Source organism: Aquila chrysaetos, chromosome 4 (genome assembly GCF_900496995.4).
Source record: "Aquila chrysaetos chrysaetos chromosome 4, bAquChr1.4, whole genome shotgun sequence".
In the NCBI taxonomy this organism is placed as follows: Eukaryota; Metazoa; Chordata; class Aves; order Accipitriformes; family Accipitridae; genus Aquila; species Aquila chrysaetos.
Genome location: NC_044007.1, coordinates 27,930,200 through 27,952,125, shown reverse-complemented (window position 1 = coordinate 27,952,125; position 21,926 = coordinate 27,930,200). Strand labels below are relative to the sequence as shown.

Here is a 21,926-nt window from a genome sequence, read left to right as displayed (position 1 = left end):
TACATCCTCTTCACCAAAGCAGGCACCTAACTACCTTGACTCACCTAAGCTTATGTGTGCTACATCTTGGCAACATTCTCATCTCCCAAAAAGGATGACGCCCAATATTCAAATCCCAGGACCAGGACAGAAGAAATCCTTCTTCTGCTATCTTGCTAGTAAACTTTTTTCTAAAACAAAGCAAAAGAAACAAAAAACTCTGTATAATAAACCTATTCTGCTAATTTATTTCACAACGTACCTGAAGTCCTAAATAATTAGAAGGAAAGTTAGAGGACTTTGCACACTCATAACAACAAATCTTGCCCAGCTAATTTTCCAAACAAGTTGAGAACCCAGATCCAACTACACGTGTCACTTGGCTAGCAAGGAGGACTTAACTTACATTAATGAACACATGCCTTCATTAAACACAGTTTTAAGTTTAGCAATATGACAGAATAATCTATTGAAGAAGGAAAGGGACAGGATTGAAACTGCAGACTCAGTTATTTCTTGCTACTTATCACTAACAAATTAATACAAATTAAAAATCAATACAGCAGGATAGTGCGAGACAAATGCTAATATCCATGAAGAGGGGATGTGTTAGAGCCATCATCCCTGTGCTGCCAGGCACATCACTAACTCTGCAGGACTGGAGAGGACAGGGCCAAGTTGCTTTCCCCATCAGCAGCAGAATTGCATCAGCTTCCCCTCTGCACTCGATTTCCTATTCTCTCATGCCCAAACCATCATCGTCTTACGTCGACAGGACTGGTACCAACTTTGAATTTACTATAGTGAGGAAGCTTGTCACAGGGCTACTCGAGCTATTTGCTTCTGTCATTAAAAATGACCACAGAGTGAACGGGAACACATTTATAATATTTCATATTAAGCATTGTATCCTAGACTATTTGCAAGGCCACTGATGACTCCAGTAATCTCGGGTCAGTCAAAATCCAAATCACATCAGCCTCAGGTGGAAAGCTGAAAATGAACGCAAAGGATCTGATATGTGACACTAGCCACGCACCATGCAAGAGCAGTTTTTCCATTCTTCAAATGTGACTCTGGCAACACTTCTTGAAGCTACTGTGCAAAAATCAGTATGAAAATAGTACATAAAGCTCCTGGACAGAAAAAAGTTTTCCTCACAGGTGCTTAGTATAAAGTTACGTTTTGACAAATTTATTACACAGTTGCACTTATCACAAGAAGGAGGAAGGAAAACTGGTGCCATGCAGCTGAGAGACTTCTTCTATATGACCTGCAATTTAGGTACGTTTCATTCACAAAATGCAGAAATTTCACCATCATGGCAACTCAGAAAATATTCATGAAGGTGACTTGCCACATATTATTTAAACTGGATTCATACCCTTTTCTTTTTTAATTGCTCTAGGTAGGGAGACCTTCTGAAAAAATTAAAAAAAAAAAAATCACATCACTTTTACATTCAAAAATAGCAATCCTCTTTCGGTTCCGTAGCACATGTCTCGTAAGCACATGTATACTTATTCTTCTATCAAAAAGGCAGCTACAAATACCTAACCTTCAAAGTATTTAACAGAATTAAGCATGTAGTTAATTTTAATTTAAAAAAAAAAAAAAAAAAAGGGCATCTTTCCCTTGTCAGTAACTCCCCACCCATGGAATTGATCCTTAAATCCTAGAGTTGTTACTCCTTTAACGTAGACAACTATCTTTGCATGCATATGTAAAGATGATAGTCCACTGTACCCTCTTTCCAACTACTTCATAGCAACCTAAACATTTAATACATATTCCTTTAACGAAAGTTGAGTGAATTTATTGTATAAAATTATGATTGGCATGGTACAGAAAAGTTCCTTTTAATGCACATTTCCCATTAACTTGTACACAAATATTACAAGTATCGAGCAAAATGCAAAAGTCTTAAGAACTAATTCCATACTACAAAAGTGTTCACATAGTGAAGTTACTCTGGTTACAAAATGTCATGGAAATAAAAGCACTTCAAAATACATATTTGGGAAATGTTCTCGAATAATAACACAACCTTAAGTTAGTTTAAAAATGCAAAGAGATACCCTCTTCAAAACACTATTGTTGATTTGGCAAGATGGAGCAAAGTTCAGATCAGTTCATTTACTGAAGGATTATTCTTTCCAAGAAAAACAAAATAAAAAACCTTTAGTTAAGAAAGGGCTCAATTATACTATGATGACAAATAACGCCATCAAAAAGTTATCTGGCTCTCTTGTTTTCACACAGGAGCTGTCAGAGGCAGAGATGAGTAAATGAACACTTCCAGGTATATACAGATTGCGTTTTGAAAAACAAACGAACCAAAAAAAATACCAAGCCCCAAAACAACAAAAAGGAGACAATCTGAACTTTGTTGTTTCATTTAACTAGTTCAGTTCCTTAGGTCACAAGACCCAAGAACAGCAGTTTGCAAAGGATACATACTTAAAGAACAAAATTGAACTTCCACTACCAAGGAATGCGTAGATGTCAAGTTATGGAAGTACTATACATCCTCACAGTAAGACTGTTAGAGGCTATCAAATCTCTGCTTCCCAACGACCTTGAAAACCTGCCATTCTCAACAAGACAAAAATGCTTGAATGCAACAAACAACCTTACAAAAAGGAGGCACCATCATACTATTAGAAAACAACAAAATTTTGAAGACTGAAAGCATCCTTGAAAACTTACACAAAATAACTACAAAATAAGCAATACATTACATTATTTTTGTATCAGATGACTTGCATGTATTTGAGCAATTGAACATTGGTACGTATATCTACATGAAACTCACACCTACAAGACATCATGTTCAGGCATTATTGTTGTTTTCCTTTTACACACACACACACAAGTTACTATCGGGTTATCCAGTCTATTCAAACGCAGTGAAAAACAGTCCACAGCACGCATAAAAGGAGCATTATCCAATACAGTGTTGTCTTGCAAAAATGGAGTCAGAATTCCTGAGTCTCAGAGACATTACTGTCCTCCTCTGTTACTGGATTATTTATTTTTCCAAGGAGAACCTCTAGTTTTCATATCTTCACTCTGATGAAATTTATAATAGATTGCATCTTTTAAAAAATGTAGAACTTTTAGCAAAAACATGCCAACCAAAGTGAATTTTTAAAGCTTTTTAAAGGGAGGGGGGGTTCACTTACAAAATAAAGGCCACCTTCATGTAAGATTGGTACTGCCGGTATCCCATCACTTTGTTTAAAGGAGAGATTTAGCTCCCTATTCTGGAAGCCTTATTACATGCAGTCATGCGAGTTGAAAAACTCCATCCTTTAAACAATTAAAAATATTATAAATAGGACTAACATGGAACAGCCCTTTGTTACAATCACCAAGGTGGTAAAACCAAAGCAACAATTAAGTCATGAAGTCTCCTTCAAATAGTCACTGCAATCTATTATAACTTCTGTATTTTCCCTTTTACTTTGCATATTACACAGTGTAACTTAAAATGTTATTTAAGAGCACTTCAGTCCCACAATGTAGGATTTAAGCTTGTGTGAATACATATGCATGGCTCTGCAACATTTTTAATGACTTACAAAAATACATTCAACCAAAACTTTATATAGGGTTCTCTTTTTTTTTTTTTAAATCAAAAATGAAGGAAAAGCCAAATGGTCCCATCATTAGCTAAATAATACACTCCAAGTTCTAGAAGCAATTCCAAAGCAAAAGCACATTCAAGAATAACATACATTGAATTGCATACTTTCTCATTCATCTTTATCAGTAATAAAATTCTACTGCATATAATTATTCAGCCTTATAAATAATGCAAAGCAGAAAAATATTTACCTCTGTGCTACTTTTCTCAATTTATAGAAGCATTTCTCAGTTTATAGGAGGCAAAGGAAAAAAACCTAAAGTGCAGACTACAGGCCATGACAGGCATAATGAATGACCAAAGGTGCAGCCAAATTTGCATTTACATCTTAAGTTACTTCATCATCTTTCTTTTCTTGCTAGAAGTCACCCCGTGTGCAATTGAAGAGCTGGTCAGTTGGTTTGTGCCACAGTACAACCTGTAACCACTTGTAATTTTTTTTCAAACTAGTTGAATTGTCCATAGATATCTCTAGGCAATAGCTTAGGTTCACAAAACCTTACTTTATTAATACTTGAAATCACACAATATTGACACCTCCTCCAGAGAATGCTACTGTCCTTTTGTTGCAGTATGTGGTTGAACCACTGATGCTTGGTTGACTGTCTTTAACAAACGATGTCTTCATTTCCATTTCGCACGCTACAATAGCTGCATTCAGTTCCACTTGAGCTCGGTGAACAACATAAAACATGAGTCCTATACTTATGACAATCTGCAAATAAAATAAAAGAGTGTTGCAGGCTACATAAACTGTAAGCATGAATACAAAGCAACTCTTCTGAACAAAACAAAAAGTCATCGACACAAAGATTCATGGAGGCATTTGTTAACTCAGTGCTTCACGGGCAAGACATTAGAAGGGAGATAAACTTAACCACTGAGTGGCTCTAAACCTACATATGCTAACACTGTAACTAGCATCTCAGAACATAGTCATAACATAGAACTTAAATATTTATATGAATTGAAAAGATGTTTTCTTTCTTTCCATTGACACCCACATACTTGTTAGAAAGCAATCCCTTCACTTTCTCTCTTGGCAAAAATGTTTCCACAAATTAAGTGGTGTATTTCTGTAAGTCAAAAGGCCTGTTGTTCTCAATGTACCGAGTGAATAATAGGTTGAAACTGTACTGAGCATCTGCAACTTGCAAAACAGCAGAGACAGAGGATGATGCACAGTAAAGGAAATAGAACTTCTTGTCCTTGCCCCTCTGGTGTGGAAGATAGCAGAGAGGAGCAGTGTCACTGTGCTTCTCAGATATCAGGACTAAACAGGACAGATCAGAGTTTCTGAGCGACTTATAGCAGTCTGTATGGGAAGAACTTGGTTTCTGGAGGACGGCTCGGGGAGGGGACAGGATGTTGGTGGTATGATTTTTTGGGTTTTTTTTGTTTTAAGGAGGAAATATTGTCTAAAACTAGGGTTTTAGTTAAGGTTTTCGCTCTAAATTTTATTACTAAGAATTTTTAAACTTTCACCACAAAAATTATCAGGAATAAACCTGGACAATTTTTGCTTAGAAACTACTCATTCAATGACATCAGCATGCACAGCACTTCCCAGAGCAGCCTTTGGTTTCAAAAAAACACCAGTTAAATTTTCAGTTGAGATACTCCTTAAAAAAAAAAAATAAAATCTTCAAATAAAAAAAATCCATCTGTCTCATAGTGACAGTCCCTTTGGAAGAAGTAAATTCCTCTGCCTTTTTTAAACATGTTTTATGAAACTAGCTGGAATCTGCAACTTCCTTTCAAAAAACCAAAAAGGTTATATTGTTTACAACAGAACCTAAGTTTTGAGTCCAAAATCTGAACTTCATTATTAATTGGTAGGGTTATGTTTTAACGTTAAGGACTATCACTTAAAGCATCTGTCAGCATGGCATAAAAGATGCTAGAATATGACCAAGTAAGATGATTGACAAGTACAGTCATAGGATAATTGCAGCTGGAAGGCATCCACGGCAGTCTCTATCCCAACCTGCTGCTCAGAGCAGGGCTGGCTGCAAGATCAGACCAGGCTGCTCAGGACTTTTGTCCAGTCAAGCCTTGAAAACTTCCAAAGATGGAGATTTCACCACCTCTCTGGGCAACTGCTCCGCTGCTTGACTATCCTTGTGGTGAGAAAGATTTTCCTCACAAATTCAAGTTATACATTTCAAAAACTGGCCAATGTAAGAGTCAAAAACAGACTACAGACACCAAATTCTGAATATAGAGGAAAAATCCTATTCTAAAAGCTTAGCCAAATATTTAAATTTGTCTTGTTTCAGAAATATTACTACCAGTAACCTAGTTCCCTAGATGAGTAATTTAAAAAAATATATACACACAGACAACTATGAAATGTGAAGGATTTTTAGAGCTATTTCCTAAATCAAAGTCCCATTAAGCCCAGCAAGGCAAAGCACCAGGCAGATGCCTGAGAGAAAGTAGGAGAACATAAGTAATTCCTCCACTAACAGGCTCCCCTTGACTTAGGTCCCAAGGATTGCTCTCAAGGAGGTGAGCACTCCTATTCATTCAGCCTCTCCAGCTAGCACTTACCTGAGTGACAGTTATGGTACAACCTATATATAATCCACAAAGAGGAGCCAATGTCATTTAAAAAAAAAAAAAAAAATTAATGGAAAAAAAAGGGAAAGACCACTAAAAACTACTACCCTGGAAATAACATTTCATGACTAAAATGAAAGCTGATCAAGTAACCATTTATTTTCTCCTTGATCTATTGATCACATTTACAAAGGCATTTTTAATACTCATAAACCTGTCCTATGAAGTCTATAAATTATATGTTCTTTTTAAGAACACACAATTTTCGGGGGGGGGGGGGGGGGGGGGGGCGGTTAAAATGGTTCTAGACTTAGTTTTCTATCTTAACATTGTTAAACGTCAGCTTTATGACTGTAAAAACTGAGGAAGATAAATGACTGCAGTACCAACTAAAAGTCTGCAAACCATGGTAACTGCTGGTCAAACACAGCCTGAAGCACCAATGCTGTCAGAGCAGGTTTTAATATATAATCTGGTTCTGAAATACTCACTATCTCTGTGCTCGTAATGGTCTCAGACTTAAGGATTACCGCCAAGATTTACTGACAAATTATTTCATCGGCTAAGCTCATGTAAAGGTACTATATACTTCTCACAAATTTACTCACTTGCAAAATTAGGTGCATTTCTACAGCACTTTTCATCCTAAATACCTATGCAAAATCAGGAGTGTTCAACGCTAATAGTGAACACTGAACAGGTGCTGGGTCTAAGCACCCTGAGCACACTACTTCACAGTCGGTGGCACGTCAGCTTTTGTGTAGGGGGGCCTTGACAAGTCTACAACTCAGCAGGAAATTACCACAGAGGGCAAGAGAAGAAAACTTGACAAAACTGTGGCAGAAAGAGAAAAAGAGAACACTGAGTAAGTTCTGCTTTGTGTCACGTGAGGTATGAAAGAATTAAATTTTTCTAACAGAAGAAAGCAAAATCAAAAGAGAACAGTACACTGGAAACCCATTTCCCTGGGTATCTAGCAGTCAATAAGCCTGTGAAAAAAAAACATCAGCTCAGTTTTACACAATCTACTGAAAATACCAATAACAGAGCTATAAATCAAACACTTTTTAAAACCTGTTACTTTTCAATACCACATGCCATACTTGCTTGGCTCTCAGTCTGTAAGAGGTCGGCTGCCTCAGACTAGGGAGCTGTTATGCCAACAAAGAGCAGCTCTTAAGGCCTGAGACATGCATCGCCCCAAACCTCCTGCAGCCCACCCCTTTTACACTGCAGACTGTACAGTCTGAAAGAGAAATCAGCAATGCTGAATCTCTCTACATCTCATACATGTTCCTACAGGCATGCAGTTTCCCAAGCTAAGATTCAATGACTTGAAGAGACAAAGCTACAGGAAGGAAACTTGCCTACTGTCTCCAGAAGCAAAGTCCTGTCTTGAATCCCACTGGTACAGCAGATGAGCAAGAAATTAGGGGGATAAAGAAATAAACTCAAACACAAGAAGATGACTGTTTCCAAGAATCATTGCTTACCCAAACAGTCAGAGACTGACATTACTGTTACCAAGGTCTATGAGAGCAATCATTTTATCTTACCTGTAAACTGAATATAAAATAGCCACTAACACTTTGTTCTGCAATCACATCCTCCATGGTGCGCAAGGTAGTGCCCAAGTATGAGTTTAGGAGCTGAGTAGGAAGCAGCCCAACTGAAGAAGCCATCAGGTAGTTCGGTAGTGACAAATCTGTAATCTGAGTAAAAGAAAGTGTAAGAAAGCGAGCACAGCTCCAACACAATCTAGGTGCAGAAACCACCAGACTGCTGCTCCCACAAGCATCCATGCAAAAAAATGAAATAATTTCTTACATTCCTTCACTGAAACTTTCCACTGTATGTTAATCTAAGATAACACAATAAAACAGTATGTGGCTAGTTTTCATCTGGCCTTTTTACAGTTACTAGGTTTTATTTCATTTCATCTTACATTACACAACATCTCTGTGCAAAGGTCATTAACTAAGGATGCAATTACACTGTTCATTGAAGATGTTTATTTCTTCATGGTGAACAGAGCCCTACAATTTATGAGAATTTGCTTGCGGGAAGAAATTACCAAATGTGAAGGTCTAAAGCAAAAATCTATTTGCTTCGCTTTTATTAGTGTATGGCAACTAATAAAAGAGGTAACTGTTCAAAATGTCACTGTATTAAATATGATCTAGGTAAACGGAATGGCAGATACAATTTGCCCCTGCAAGGGAAGTTATATACTCACTAAGATACATATATCTATCAGTGATCTCTAGTAGCAATATCTATTATCTATCAGTGACACACATGGGTATCATTACGATTCTCTACCAAAGGTATTTTGTGTCACACTTTAATTAGTGAAAAAAAACACCAGTACATGGGGCTATAGCTGTTTGTTAGTTTCTCTGGAAAAAAATACTAATAATACTTCAAGATATTTTCCTCTCTTTGCTGTGAAATTTCTGTTCTGAGTCAGTATGTGGACAGTTTACAAGGGAACAAAGTACACAGCACTAGCTAAATTAGTATCAGCAGCCATCGGGAAATATTAAATTCAAGAGCCAAGAGGCCAAAAGATATTTGCACAAGAAAAATGAAAACAGGAGGAAACTATGGGTTAAAAATTAGTATGAAAAGGGTGATTTTGAAAGAAGCAGCCTAAGGAATTTTCCAGACAATTCAGTTGATCACATAGTAATAAAACAAGTTCTAATTAAGAACAGCCCCTAACACTGGGAGCCTACATTGAAATTATTGACCTTGACAGTTTTGTATAATGTCAAAGACAAGAGAATAGCAGCAAAGTTACTCATTTCATCATCCTATTCTTAAAATAAACTTTGGTTACTATGAAAGTCACAGTGCTGAATTCTCAGAGCTCTAAGCACCATCAGTGTTAAGTTTCTGGGAGGACGGAAGGGCGATGGAGGAGGAGAATGCAGCGAAGCATAAAGATTAAGAATAATTCACTGGAACAAGACCTATTAAGCCAATTCCAAAATTCACACTGCAAATTACATGTCCCACAGACTGAAATATACACAAGCAACACAAATAATACATTTCCCTCTCTATAAAAGATTAATTTAGGTTTTGAATGAAAAAGCACTACGGAATTATGTCAGAACTTCGTATTTGACTGATGCTTTGAGAAGTCTTTCTTTTATTTATTTATTTATTTATTTTAAACTTTATAGTAATGTCCGTCATGTAATAAGAATGCACAACCAAAACTTCCCATATTGGCAAGGGAATGAAGGAACTGCTATTAAAAGTCTCTGAAATACTAATGCTGAGGCAAGATTTGCTAAGTAGGACACTGTCATTAAATCTAATGGAGCTGGGAAACCTCCCAAAGATTGCTTTAACACTCCCAGGCACCTCTTTCATTTCTGTATACATATTAAGGACATTTTGGTTGCAGAGCAACACGTTTGCACGGCTGGATCTGTCCTGAAGCAACTGGACCTCCCGGGCCATGAGAGAGACTGTTTCCAAACAAAGCGGAGGCTGCCAATGGACACGCTGGACTGAGACTTGTGCTTCCCACTAAAATGAAAGTCAAGGGCGGTGGGGGGGGGGGGTGGAATTTACAGGTGCCCTTTTAACTGCTGGTTTGCAGGGTTTAGACCTACAGTGGTATCCTTTCCCCCGGAAGGCAGAGGAAGTGGACAGCATCCCTACCTAAGAAACCTGAGAAATTTTCAATAAAACTTACAGCTTTCCATGTCTTTCCTTCTACGAAGCTTTACCTGATCTAGAAACCTGCCAGACTGTGGTCTGTGTGGCCAAGCTGCCAAACAGAGGCTACCACGACTCTGTTTCTATAGAAAGCTGAAGCCAGCAGAAATTAACAGTGAAATCCCAATGCAAGCATGGATGCAATTGTTATAGGCCATACCGATGTGTTAAAACAAAACTAAGAACTACCTAACCACTCTGGTAACAAAAGTGTTAGCCACAAATTCTCCCACTAAACCTTGGACAGGCCTTGTCCAGTAAAACTTTTGTGTATTCTTGGCAGCTGACACCTTTGGATCATTCCTGTCAAAGAATAAACGCTTGTGTCAGGACTTTGGTGGGAGCTCACATGCCTTTGGGGATTGCAGCAGATTTCTCTCCCCTCGACTTATGAAATCCTGTGTTTCAGATCAGATAGCAACCGAGACCAAAGAACAATTCTGATGCTCTTTACTTTCTCCAGAAAACCCCACCAAAAAACCCAGGTAGCAAATAAAAAACAAAACAAAAAATAGCTAGCAACTTTCCAACACGCAAAGTAAGCAGCCTGAATGTTCCTGCAAAGCAGGTACCATTTCTTGAACTCTGATTTCACTGTGTGCATTTCTTGAACCGGAGATGCACGCTGGGACACATTATTTCTTCTGCACAATACTCCCCTCAGAGGAGAAAGAAGAAATATGAATTCCGATCTAAGCTACACCTGGCACTGCAAATAATCAGTCTGCACAAATCTAGCTCCAGGGACCCAGTAGTGGGAAGGAGGTGATAACCTGCATACCAGGCCTCCTTACAGACCTGCCTTCGGAACACTCAGCTGTCAAGGGGAGAGGGCTGCGCATGGGCAAACACTTAGTAAGAGCTATCAGGCCACCCTGGCACCACAGGAACGATAAGTAAGCAAAACCCACTCAAAGAGAAATACAAACATGCTTTTAGTTAAGAAGTTTCTAGGTCTTCCAGAAAGGCAAGTAAATACATTACCCCAATGCTCCTACTATCAGCTCTTTCCCAAAGAGCAGCAGAATGACCTTAAGAAGCAAGATGTTCATGTCTGGCTGGTGAGAAACTAAGACATTCATGTTAATTTTCTTCTTGTGCTGTTTCAAATAATATGATCCCATCACTAATCAAATGCTAGGAAGCTCTTCATTCCTTCTGTACATTCCTCTGCAATTCAACCTCCCCGAAACCCTCAGCAGATGGTACACACCACTAAACAAGTGCTTGTAGAAACTCATTAGTCCCAGCCCTGCAGATGACCCCTCTCACATCAAGGTTATGGCTTGTCCTGGACCTCATGTGTCACTTCCTCCCTTCCCTCTCATTTAAGTATTCTCAGTATCTCCAGTTTACTTACAAATATGCACACAGAAAACATGCATAGACCAGACTGCTGGCAAATTAAAGATGTGCAGGTTTTCTTAAGTTCACTGTTCTTTCTTCTACTATTAAGAGCAATCATTTTCAAATTCATTCCTGAAGTTGCTAGCACAGGGAATGGATAGATAGTTAGGGCACCCCAAATCCCCTTGCCTTATAAACGTAAGTAGACCATTAAATTTTCAAATAAATCAGATTTCAAAGAAATGACAACTCAGTCTGTGTAGGCAGAATTTTGTATTCTATACGTAGCTTAAACTTGACTCACAGCAAGAAACTGCCTTGAATTCCCAGATTTGCATGCAACATTTTATTTTTCAGTAATCTAGTAGTTCATATTAAACGTTCTCGGTTAAAAATTGAACACACTGTGCTTTATTTGACTATGCTGTAAAGTAATAAATCCAGAATAATAAATGCAAACCAAACTAATTTTAGCAGGCAACATCCAAGTTATTTGGCATACTCAAGAATCTGGTTACATCTCATTTCCTACCTGTTATTTTAATACTGATACCTTCCACTTGGAAAGAAAATTATTTAGCTTGCGGTACTTAGAGAATACAAAGCACTGATCTACAGCACCATTTTAATATTGCACTGGCCTGAATACTCTGCTGAATCTTGTTTCCAACAGAATGGTTATGCCAGGAAGGAAATCATTTTAACTCAGTAATTCTCTGGTCAGTTCTTCATATCCAATACTGCCCTACAACATCTGCTGACTACTTCAAGGGATGCCCAGAAGCTGTGAACAACCAAAGCACAACAGCTCTCCCCACTTTAGGAGAGTCACACTAGAGCAGAAGCTTCATCTGCTACACCAGGACCTTGGGCTCCAGGGGTACTCTGCTCCTGGCTGCATGGGTCTAAGCTTCCTCAGTCCTGCAGTAACACAGGTAAGCAAATAAAACAGCTGAGGGTCTTCTCATTCATAACAAGGAAATGGTTAATGGATCTGCTTAAAAAGAAATTATAAGTTGCTACAGCTTTTATGGGCAGGAGATTGCAGCTCACGAGACAAATGCCCCAGCACACACAGTTTTATACCTAGCAATTTTAAATATTTGTTGTGGGTGTTAACCCCTAAAAATTGTGTGGATTAATTTTTTCTTAAATAACAAATTTGGTATTCAGTGACCTACTCATTTCAACCCAATGACTCTGCCAAAATTAAGCAAGTGCTTCAGAAGGGTACAGGATCAGGAGTGCTGATCGGGCATGGAAAGCGTGCTATAAGAAAGTGGCACACCAAAACATTTGTTTATAGGGTCTCCTACATTAAAGAACATAGGAGTTACTGTTAAACATTGTGAAATATTTCACAATCTGGTTTGCTCTGTTTTGATTTCACCGAGTTAGCAGACACCACTGAGGCATAACACACAGCCAAAACCATATCCTTCAGCCAAAGCATTCAGGAAGAACTGACGGTCTGAAATTGTCATCAGCAGCACGATGGCACTCAAAAGCAATACCCTCTACATTCGTCTTCACTTTCTCCTTTAAGATGATCAAAGAGAACAGTGAGATCATAAGTTTTAAATAATTTTTCTTAAAGAATGTACCAGTCTTCATCTAAAAGTAGAAAGAAAAGCAAGTCCAACCCTTTTCCGAACTCAAGTTTAAATTAACTTTCAGTACCACTCCGGTGTACCAAGTCCCTTTTCAGCTGTGAGCCTACATCTTAATGCTCTGTCCAAACTGCGCAGCCTCTCTTGTGTCCATGGACTTAACGCTCTTTATGGATTTGCTAGATGTATGCTACAAACAACAACCAAACTGAGCAAGAATTTTAATCTGCCTGCTCCTTTCTTTCCAATATGGTTATTTATATTAAGTAGCTGAGGGAGATCTGGCAAGACTGCTTAAAAATCCAACTTTTCCTCCACTCAGATCACTTTAAAAACACAAGCACTTTAAAACTGCTGAGTTCTCCGCAGATTTTGCTACACAGCTCTTTGGTGCTTCTTTCTAACACCAGAACAGAGCCTCAAAAGCCGGAGAGCAACTCTAACGCAATGCCACTGAACGAGGCACCTCGAGAACCTGCCTGCCGTCCCTCCGCAAGCACGGAAGAGCCACTAGCAAGACCAGGCAGGGGGGCTGCTTTTCCTGTTGTTAAAAGAGAAAGAAACCAAAGTTTCTTCCCGGGAAAGGGGGCAACATCCACCAGCCACGCTGGCCACTACGCTGCAAGCTATCCTTCCAGCCAGAGCGTCCTCCTTGGCCACAGCCACCGGGCTGGGGCACGCGGCCCGGGCCGGGACTCACCGCGAAGACGGCGTTCTGCAGCCCGAAGGGGATCGGCGTCAGCCGTGCCAGAGCCACCACCTTGAGGCCGCCGCCACCCTCCACGACGCGGACGATGGCGCTGAGAGTCTCGCTGCCCTGGATCCTGGCCCGCGCCCAGCGGGCCAACAGCCGCTTGCAGGCCACGTGGGCGACGAAGGTGCCGACGAGGACGCCGAGCACCATCAGCCCCACGCCCAGCACGAAGCCGTAGAGGTAGCCGGCGGCCACGTTGAGCAGGATGTAGCCCCATCCGCAGGGGAAGGACACGACGATGAAGCCCACGGTGAAGAGCAGCACGCCGGCCAGGCTGTCCAGGCTCTCGGCCCAGAGCAGCAGGTCCCGCAGGTACTGGCGCACCAAGGCCAGCGAGGCGAAGCAGAGGGCCGCCAGGACGCACACGCTGAGGCAGCTCTTGCACCAGCAGGTGCCCAGGAGGCAGCAGGAGCAGCGCCAGCCCCGGGCCTCGGCCAGCCCGGGCCCGCCGGCGCCGCCCGCCTCGGGCAGCTGGCAGAGCAGCAGCTCCGCCGGCGGCAGCCCGCCCTGCTCCGCGTAGGGCCCCAGCAGCAGCCCGCCGGCCCCCGCCGCCTCCGCCGGGACGAAGCCGACGGCGTCCCCGCCGCCGCCTCCTGCCGCCGTGCCGGCGGCTCGGGACAGCCAGCGGCCCAGGTCCTGCCGGGCCCCCTGCGCCGCCGCCTGCTTCACGGCCCGGGAGAGGAGCTGCAGCGCCGCGGCCCCCGCGCCCCACATCTCCCCGCCCCGCCGCCCGGCCCTAGCGCCGCCGAGCCGCCCGGCCCCGTCGCTCCCCGCCTCCCCACGCAGCCTGCGGGCAGGGGCGGCCGCTCCCTCATCTCCCCGCCATGGCCCGGCTGCCGGCGGCGGAGCCCAGCCGAGGGCCGGGCGGGGGCGGGGAAGCGGCAGTGGGGAGGGCGGGGAGGAGGGGGCCGCGCTTCGCCGCCGCCGCGCGGGGCCGGCGGGCGGAGGGGCCGCGGCGGCCTCCGCGCTGCCTCCCCTCTCGGCCGCGCCGCCGGGGCTGCGGCGTTAGACGGCGGCGCCGCGCTCTCCGTCCCGGCAGAGGCAGCGGCGGCCCTGGCGGAGCGCGAGTCCCGGGGGGCGGCAGCGGCGGCGGCAGCAGCAGAAGCGGCAGCGGCGGCAGCGGAGCTCCATCTCCCGGTGCGCTGGGCTCCCGCTCCGCTCCGGGAAGCGCCTTCTCGGAGCGGCGGTGCCGATGTGGCAGCCCGGGCCCCGCTGGCAGCGGAGGGGGAGGAGGCTCGGCTCCGGCGGCAGCCGCGCTCTGCCCCGCCGCGGGGCTCGGCGGCAGCGCCGCGGCCCGCCCCCCGCTCGGCCCGGCCCGGCCCGGCTCGGCTTGGCCCCGCCCCGCCCCGGGCGCGCCGCGCCGGCCGGGGTGAGCCTCCGCGGGGCGCCGCGGCCCCTGCCGCCTCGCCCTCGCCTCAGGCAGCAGCCCGCCGGCGTCCCCGCCGTTTTCCCGCCCCGTTCTGAGAAGCGCCCTCCTTCGCGGCGGAGCCTTAGCGGCGGGATGTGGAGGGGCCGTGCTGCAAAGCTGGTTGTTTTCTGTCAGAGGAGTGCGTCGTTGAGGCGTCTCTGACTAGACGGTTACTCTTGGGCTCCCGTGACACGCCGGCCGCTTTCCCTCCCTTACGTGAAGGCTTCGTGTCACAAACACCCCGGTGTTCCCCTCTTCACCGGCGAGACAAGGCTCTCCCAGCCAGCGGCCGGGGGTTTGAGCCGAGGGGTGACAACCAAGGCCCCTCAGCTCCGCGGCTGCTGCGTGGTACTTGCGGCATCGCCGCATCGGGACAGCTTGGCTCACCCAGCTGCCTGGCCCGCATGCCTGAAGGCTCAGACACACTCTTGGATGGCTTGAGCTTGAATTTTGAGCCATTGCTAGAAGGAAAGAAACAGCCTGGATATGCAGCGAGGGCTCAGTTTCGAGGGGTGTTTTCTCAGGAGCCTCGCTGAGGCTTGACAGCTTTGCGGGTCGCTGTTGTTCTGGTGTTACTAATGACAGGAACCGTATAGTGCAGAAAGCGTTTTGTTTTCGTTACAACGCTTAAACGTACAATGTGCTCCTGCGGAGTTATATTCCTCTGCTGGGAAATTTGCAAGTGTATATAAAACGAGAATGTGTGTGGGAGTTTTAAAGGTTAAAGGGTGAGTGGAACCCCCCCCCCCCCCCGAATCTCAAAATGAAGAGGATATCTTGAAGAATGTACTGCAAATAGGTTCACTTGCAAAATACGCCGTTAGAAATGATATAACCTGGGAAATCCAACAAGTCAGCCTAAGAAAATGACAGATGTCTTTGAGCACCACAGCAGAATAAAACAATCCTGGGAGACTCTGTACAGCAGGGAAGTTGCAGACAAACACCTCCAGCATAATCTGCTTTCTTGCTGTTACCTGTATCTGAATGTGAGCACTTCATTTTGTGTGTGCTCTTTACTTAAGGTGCAAACACAGGCAGGGCATGCATCCAGAATAGGCAAGAAAGGTCTGCATTACGGCTTGTAAAGGATGGTGGGCATGCGTGTACATCCAGTAAGGCATTTCAGCAAACTGGAGATGGCTGGAAGTTCAGTAGAAAAACAAGAAGACAAAATATTAATTTCTGGTTTTATACTAAGAGCACGTATGTCTTTGATGTGGATTCAGCTTGTGTATATTTTTGGTTTACGCTGCCCCTACATTTCTGCATTTAAAGTGCATAACCTTGAGCTCAGATCTGGAATGAATCTCCTGCTGCCGCTCCTAAAAGCTACAGGGTTCTGTATGTATAATCACAGAAAACATACGTGAAAAGGGACCACGAAAGGGTATGAGGAACAGAGTGGTCTATCTAAGTGACAGTCCTGACATTACACTCCAACCTATAAAAATATTTTAACTAATTGGTTAGTGGAGATGCTTCTTCAGTCCTTAGGAATAAACAGGCTGAAACTCCTTGACTTCATCTATTGTCTGGCCACCCTAAAATAGCTAATCCTGGCATTACAGATCTTGGAGCAATAGCTCAGGAAGGAAAGACAACACACAGTCAGATTTTGAGTGACACAGACCATGGTCATGGAGCAAAAGCTGAAACATCTTTGGATAAACATCCAAGCGCGGCCGCAGGAATTCAGCAGGACTCAGGCGGAGCTGGGAGCCTCTCCCACGTGCAGAGCAGATACAGCTACAGAGCTAAGAGGCAGCGTCAGCTGGCTCCTGTGTGTCTTTCTGGTGTGCTCTTACCATCTGAAGGGGTAAAAACCGGACCTCACACCCCCTTGAAAATGTGCCAAATTGGCACATTGCTGGACAAAATGCTGGACGAAGTGGTCAGCCTTTCAGACTTACTAGTCAGTGAATCATGAGATATTCCCATACTATGGGTGATGCATTTGCAATGGTGTGATGATATAAACAAGGCAAGATCTGCAAGGAAAAGCAGTTTTCTTTTAATAGACCAATCATCACACTTAGAAAAACAGACAACCTCTTGAGCACACAGCTCCTGGACAAACACTTTGCGCTCCAAAAGATAGCGCTTTTTTTTTTCCAGGTAGGCTAGTTGATTTAGTGAATAATTTCCAACAAATGTTGTCTCACCTGTTTTTTAAAAAAGCACTTAGCTTCAGAAGTTATTTGAAGTTTCAGAAGTTATATTAGCTTCAGAAATTATTTGAAGTAATAGGAATAAAAATTACAGGTTTAGTACATATGGAGTGAAATGATTACATTACATCAACCAAAACTGCTCCTATACTTCCTCAGGCTGAGTTACTTAGATTCTCATTAAACTCATCTTTCATTTGAGCTGATTCCTTACCTGTCTTTACATTTAATTTTGATATTTGTCAGCGAATCAATGTAAAACCTGAGAGGCACAGGGTAACAGCCACAGGACTGTTCTCCTTCATGAGAAGGTGTTTCTATAGAAAGATGCTCTCATGACGTAGATTGTAGTGGATATTGAAGAATTTTTGCCATGTGGGTGTATTTTGCAGGCCCATGTTGTAAGTCCAGGATATTTCCTTGATCTGGCACAAGCAACTGAGAAATGCTATTTTGCATTTTGAAACTCTGCTTCTCCTGTCTCATTTTTTATTTCAAGGAATATTAGGATGCAAACACACCCAACTAAGCGTGTGAGTCATCTTACTGAAATGAAAGACATGACTCATTTAGGCCCATGCAACTGGTCCACACTGAACAGGGGTCCTGAAGCCAGAGAGAAGGATACATTAAGCCACGAATCAGGAGCCAAAAGAATTCTGAGTTGTGAGCTCCTGAAAGCTTGCCATAGTTATTTCTGAATTGCTCTTTGGGAGGGAGAAGCAGGACTTTTTTGAGAAGATGATATTAAGGACTGTAACTCCAGTATACTTCTAAATGCCTGTGCTGATTAATTTTGTCAGCATTAACGTGAAGGTCCTTTTTGGGGAACTGCAACATTGACTAATGTGTGTCAGGAATAACCATTCTTTGGCCACAGCAGGCTGTCACTAGAAGTGCCCTCATCATGTCTGCAGTCTTCCTTGTCATGTGTTCCTTTCCATCCACATGAAGGAAGGTGCATACACTTTGCTCATGCAGGTATGACACTTTTTGCTATTTAACAGAGGATGAGTTGCAGGGATTTGGGGGAAGATATTAGCAAGGAGCAAGCCATGACCAGAGGAATTATTCTGGTAGCCAAAATTAGGTCTGTAGGGTATAGCCTGGGCACCACTGAGTTGGGTCGTTACATTTTAAATACATGTGCATTCATAGCTTTGTCAAAGTGAATGAGAAGTAAGCTGAAGGAAAACAATGCTATCATGTAGCTTTATATGAGGTTGGTTAAATTCCCAGTGAAAGGTGATAGTTCTGAAGTTACTGCATCAGGAATGGGAGGTGTGAGAGGAGAAATGGCACTATTAGCAACTTATTTTTTGACAAATATTGATGAAGATATAACAAAGCTTGCATTGCTTTCACCTGGAGCTATCTAGATGAGAAAAGATCTTTAAATAAAAGATACAAACATAAAAATGAAATGTCCATAAAACTCAATAAATGTATGCATTAAAGAGTACTACTTTTTAAGTCTTAGCATGGGAATCCAGACTGTTATTTTGCAGCTTGACTGAGTAGATGTCTACATATAGGACTAGAAACTTTATTACTTTATTTATAGTCCCAGCCTCCCAGATAAGCGCCATACAATCACGTTGAAAACATTGAATGATTTGATATACTATCGTAGACTCATATAATTCAGAAAATGAAAGTGTTTATTTTCATACATGTTTGTACAGTTAATACAGTGATGTAACAAGAAACATTTCAAGCAGATTTTATTGCAACTATATGTAAGGCATGAACAAAAATTAAATACAGTAAGCAATGTGCTGAAATATTTACATTGAAGGGAAGATTATGAGACATCACTCTGGTATTAGTTACATATAAATAGTGACACACCTAAACCAGGTCTATTTCAGTAGAACTGAGGATTTATGATGACTTGCATGATATTCCTTAGAGTGTCCTAGCCCAGAAACAGCAAATGAGAAACCTTAAACATCCTTATACATAAGGCAAAAATACAGGTATATACTTGGTACATCTATAGCTGCTTTCAGCTCTTACAGTAATGGAAAACTTTAGCTAATTAATCTTAAAGACTCACATGGGATTCTTCCTTGCAAAAGGATATCTTTAGGTCGACAGAAGAAACTTCCACCAGTTTTTCATTCCATGAAGTGACTGCTTTGTTGCCAAAAGACCGCATTAATCAGGGGCTGTTGGTATAATGCAGAGTAGCCTAAAGTTTGGAAGTCACGAAATTGCTCATGAGGACTAGACTAGCATTGGCAGCCCTAGGAAATGGTAAGCTATAGAAGAAAGATCAAATTTATTATATTCATAGTGTCCTCCTGAACTGCACAGTGCAAACAGTAGATGCACCTCAAAATGTTAACCATGTAATTACTTACTTCTACCAGGGCCACAAACTAGGAATCTATATTTTCATGCAACAGAATACTTGAGGCAGTTCTTGAGAGCACTAACATTTAGAAGGCGTGCTTTCAAAACGAATTTTGGGTATCATGAAATAAGGTACAGTAAGCAAAGCATATCTGAGGAATAGGAAATTCTCTTGGTGAAGTAATTTAGTGAGGTTGTTTTGCACACAGATTCTTCTCCCCTTAAAAGTGACTATAAGAAGAACTGTATCTAAATATATACCGTGCTCAGGGCACTTTTAATGGGAGGGGTTTTGGAAAATGGAAATGTTAGCATATCCTTAGGGTCATCTTTTCATCAGTTCCCACACATCTGTGTTTCTAGCAATATACTTTGATATTCTTCAACAAGCTATCACATTCTTTTTGATACATCTGCAACGCTTTTTATCCAATCCCATATGTAAAAGCTATATCTCTCTCCTTTTATATATATACCTTTAAAGTATACTACACTAAGTTGCAAAGCAAAGCAGACTGCATTTTCACTATTTCCATGACAAGGGTATAGTCCTATGAAGGTTATGGATTGGAGGTCAGTTTCTCCTAATATTTTTGGATCAGTGATTTTTGTAGAACTATTTAACATTAAAGGTTAACCCAAGATCCAAAGAGTCTGTTTTAACAGCACAGTAATATTTGACTGAGTTTTACTATTAAGCTTTATCCAACAGCTTTAAGGTTAGCTTCAAGTCAGCACTAAAGCAGAACATTGTATTTGAGTTTGTGGGTTGGATAAACGAACACATATTTAAGTTTGCTGGTGTAAAGCAGACCACTGGTCTCAGTTACAGCAGTCTAAGATCAGAAAGAAGCTCATGGATTTATTTTTTCATGTTGTCTTGATTTATAATTAGCTTTTACTTAGCAAAGTTTTAGCAGCCCTTTCCCATCTTTGTTGTTATTCCTTTATCTAAGAAACCACAATGTGGTAACCGCCAGCAGGCATTGAATGTAGCAGGCTTTTACGCCTCTGTAGGAGGATGAGGATTGAAATCATCCCAGCTTCTAAAATCAATGGCAGAACCCTTGTCTGAGTGTTACACTATATCAGGCACTGTCGCTGCAACAAAGCACAATTATATCGGTCTACAAGTTTACAATCTTTGTTGTGGTGTATCTACTAAATTATTTCTTTTTCTTAGTTTCCAGCTAGACTAACTGATGAATTACAAACGTCCTCTGAGGGAGCATTCACATTTTACATTAAACACTGGTGAAAACAGGATTTGAAGCCTAATTTGCCTCCCATTCTAATTGTTATGGCCCTAGCCATAGGCAAAAGAGCATCTTAACTAGAAGCCCCAAAAGTCAGAGTTTGGTAGACAGCCTGGCTCTCCTCTGCTGTGTAGTTTGAAGGAGAGGCAGATTATGACTAAGTTTGGAAAACGCTTCCCAGTCTTTTCTTAATGGTCTCACCTCATATGTGCTAAGACTGCAAAATGGTAACTCCGCCTCTTGCCTGCTCTTTCCAGGCACTGGTGACTGCACCACTACTCCAGCAGCTGAGGTTGGGGACACAATGAAGTTGCAAGAGCAGCAATCCATTAGGTTTGCAATAAAAATTTTGCCAAAGGCTTGGAGTGTCCTCTCTTTCTTTTGAAGCATTCAGTAGTCCTCAGCAGGCTTATCTGGCACTCAGGAACTCATAAGAGGTGCTCCACATCAAGCAGCTTAGGAGACAGACACAGAATACAAATAAATGAATGATCAGACAAGATAGTGAGGGTTGACAGGACTTGAAGAATATTAGTGTTGATAGGAAACAATATGAAAAAGCGTTGTGTGTTCTTTTCAGTCCCATTCCCCTTCTCGCCCAGACACAAGAGGTGCTGTAAACATAAAAATGCCTTTTAGTACTGCTTAAATGGAGTTATACAGGAGAAGGTACAAGAAACAGGGTAGAGGAACAGGGTCTGTGCATGAAAAAGCCTGCTCCCTTTGGCCCCAAAACCACTCTATCCAAGGCAACCTTCATGCACCCTTTTCTGCACTTGAGGGCAGCTTTTCCATGACAAGGAGGAACCTCTAATGCTGTAAGAGACAACCTTGCACACAGTAATTAAGATTAGTGGGTTTGCTAAATATGAAGCCTGTGTACAGAGCAGATCTCTATAGGGCACACAGCTTCGGCAAGCAGGAATCCAGGTGCATGGCAATTTGGACTTTTGAAAACAAACATTCCCCAACTGCACCTCTTACCTGGTTTAACAGAGCCAGAATAGCTGTGTTAAAAATATTTAGACGTGTTGAAACTATTTATTGACTTTGAGACTGACTTAAACTGCTCCTACATTGATATCCAAAAGCATGTG

At 42.3% G+C, this 21,926-nt stretch overlaps 1 protein-coding gene across 2 annotated transcripts; it reads right to left on the bottom strand.

Annotated features, from left to right (window-relative positions):
- Positions 1-1,773: 1,773 nt before the first annotated feature.
- TMEM64 (transmembrane protein 64) lies at positions 1,774-14,575 on the bottom strand. Of its 2 annotated transcripts, none has more exons than XM_030012464.2 (3): positions 13,583-14,575; positions 7,747-7,902; positions 1,774-4,343 (listed from the first exon to the last, which is right to left on the bottom strand). In XM_030012464.2, exons 1-3 carry the CDS (start codon positions 14,348-14,350, stop codon positions 4,149-4,151), a joined length of 1,119 nt encoding a protein of 372 aa, XP_029868324.1. In that variant the 5' UTR covers positions 14,351-14,575; the 3' UTR covers positions 1,774-4,148. The 2 variants fall into 2 exon arrangements, with proteins under 2 accessions (XP_029868324.1, XP_029868323.1); XM_030012463.1 differs by lacking the exon at positions 1,774-4,343 and adding an exon at positions 6,487-7,595 and having other exon boundaries at positions 13,583-14,471.
- Positions 14,576-21,926: the final 7,351 nt, after the last annotated feature.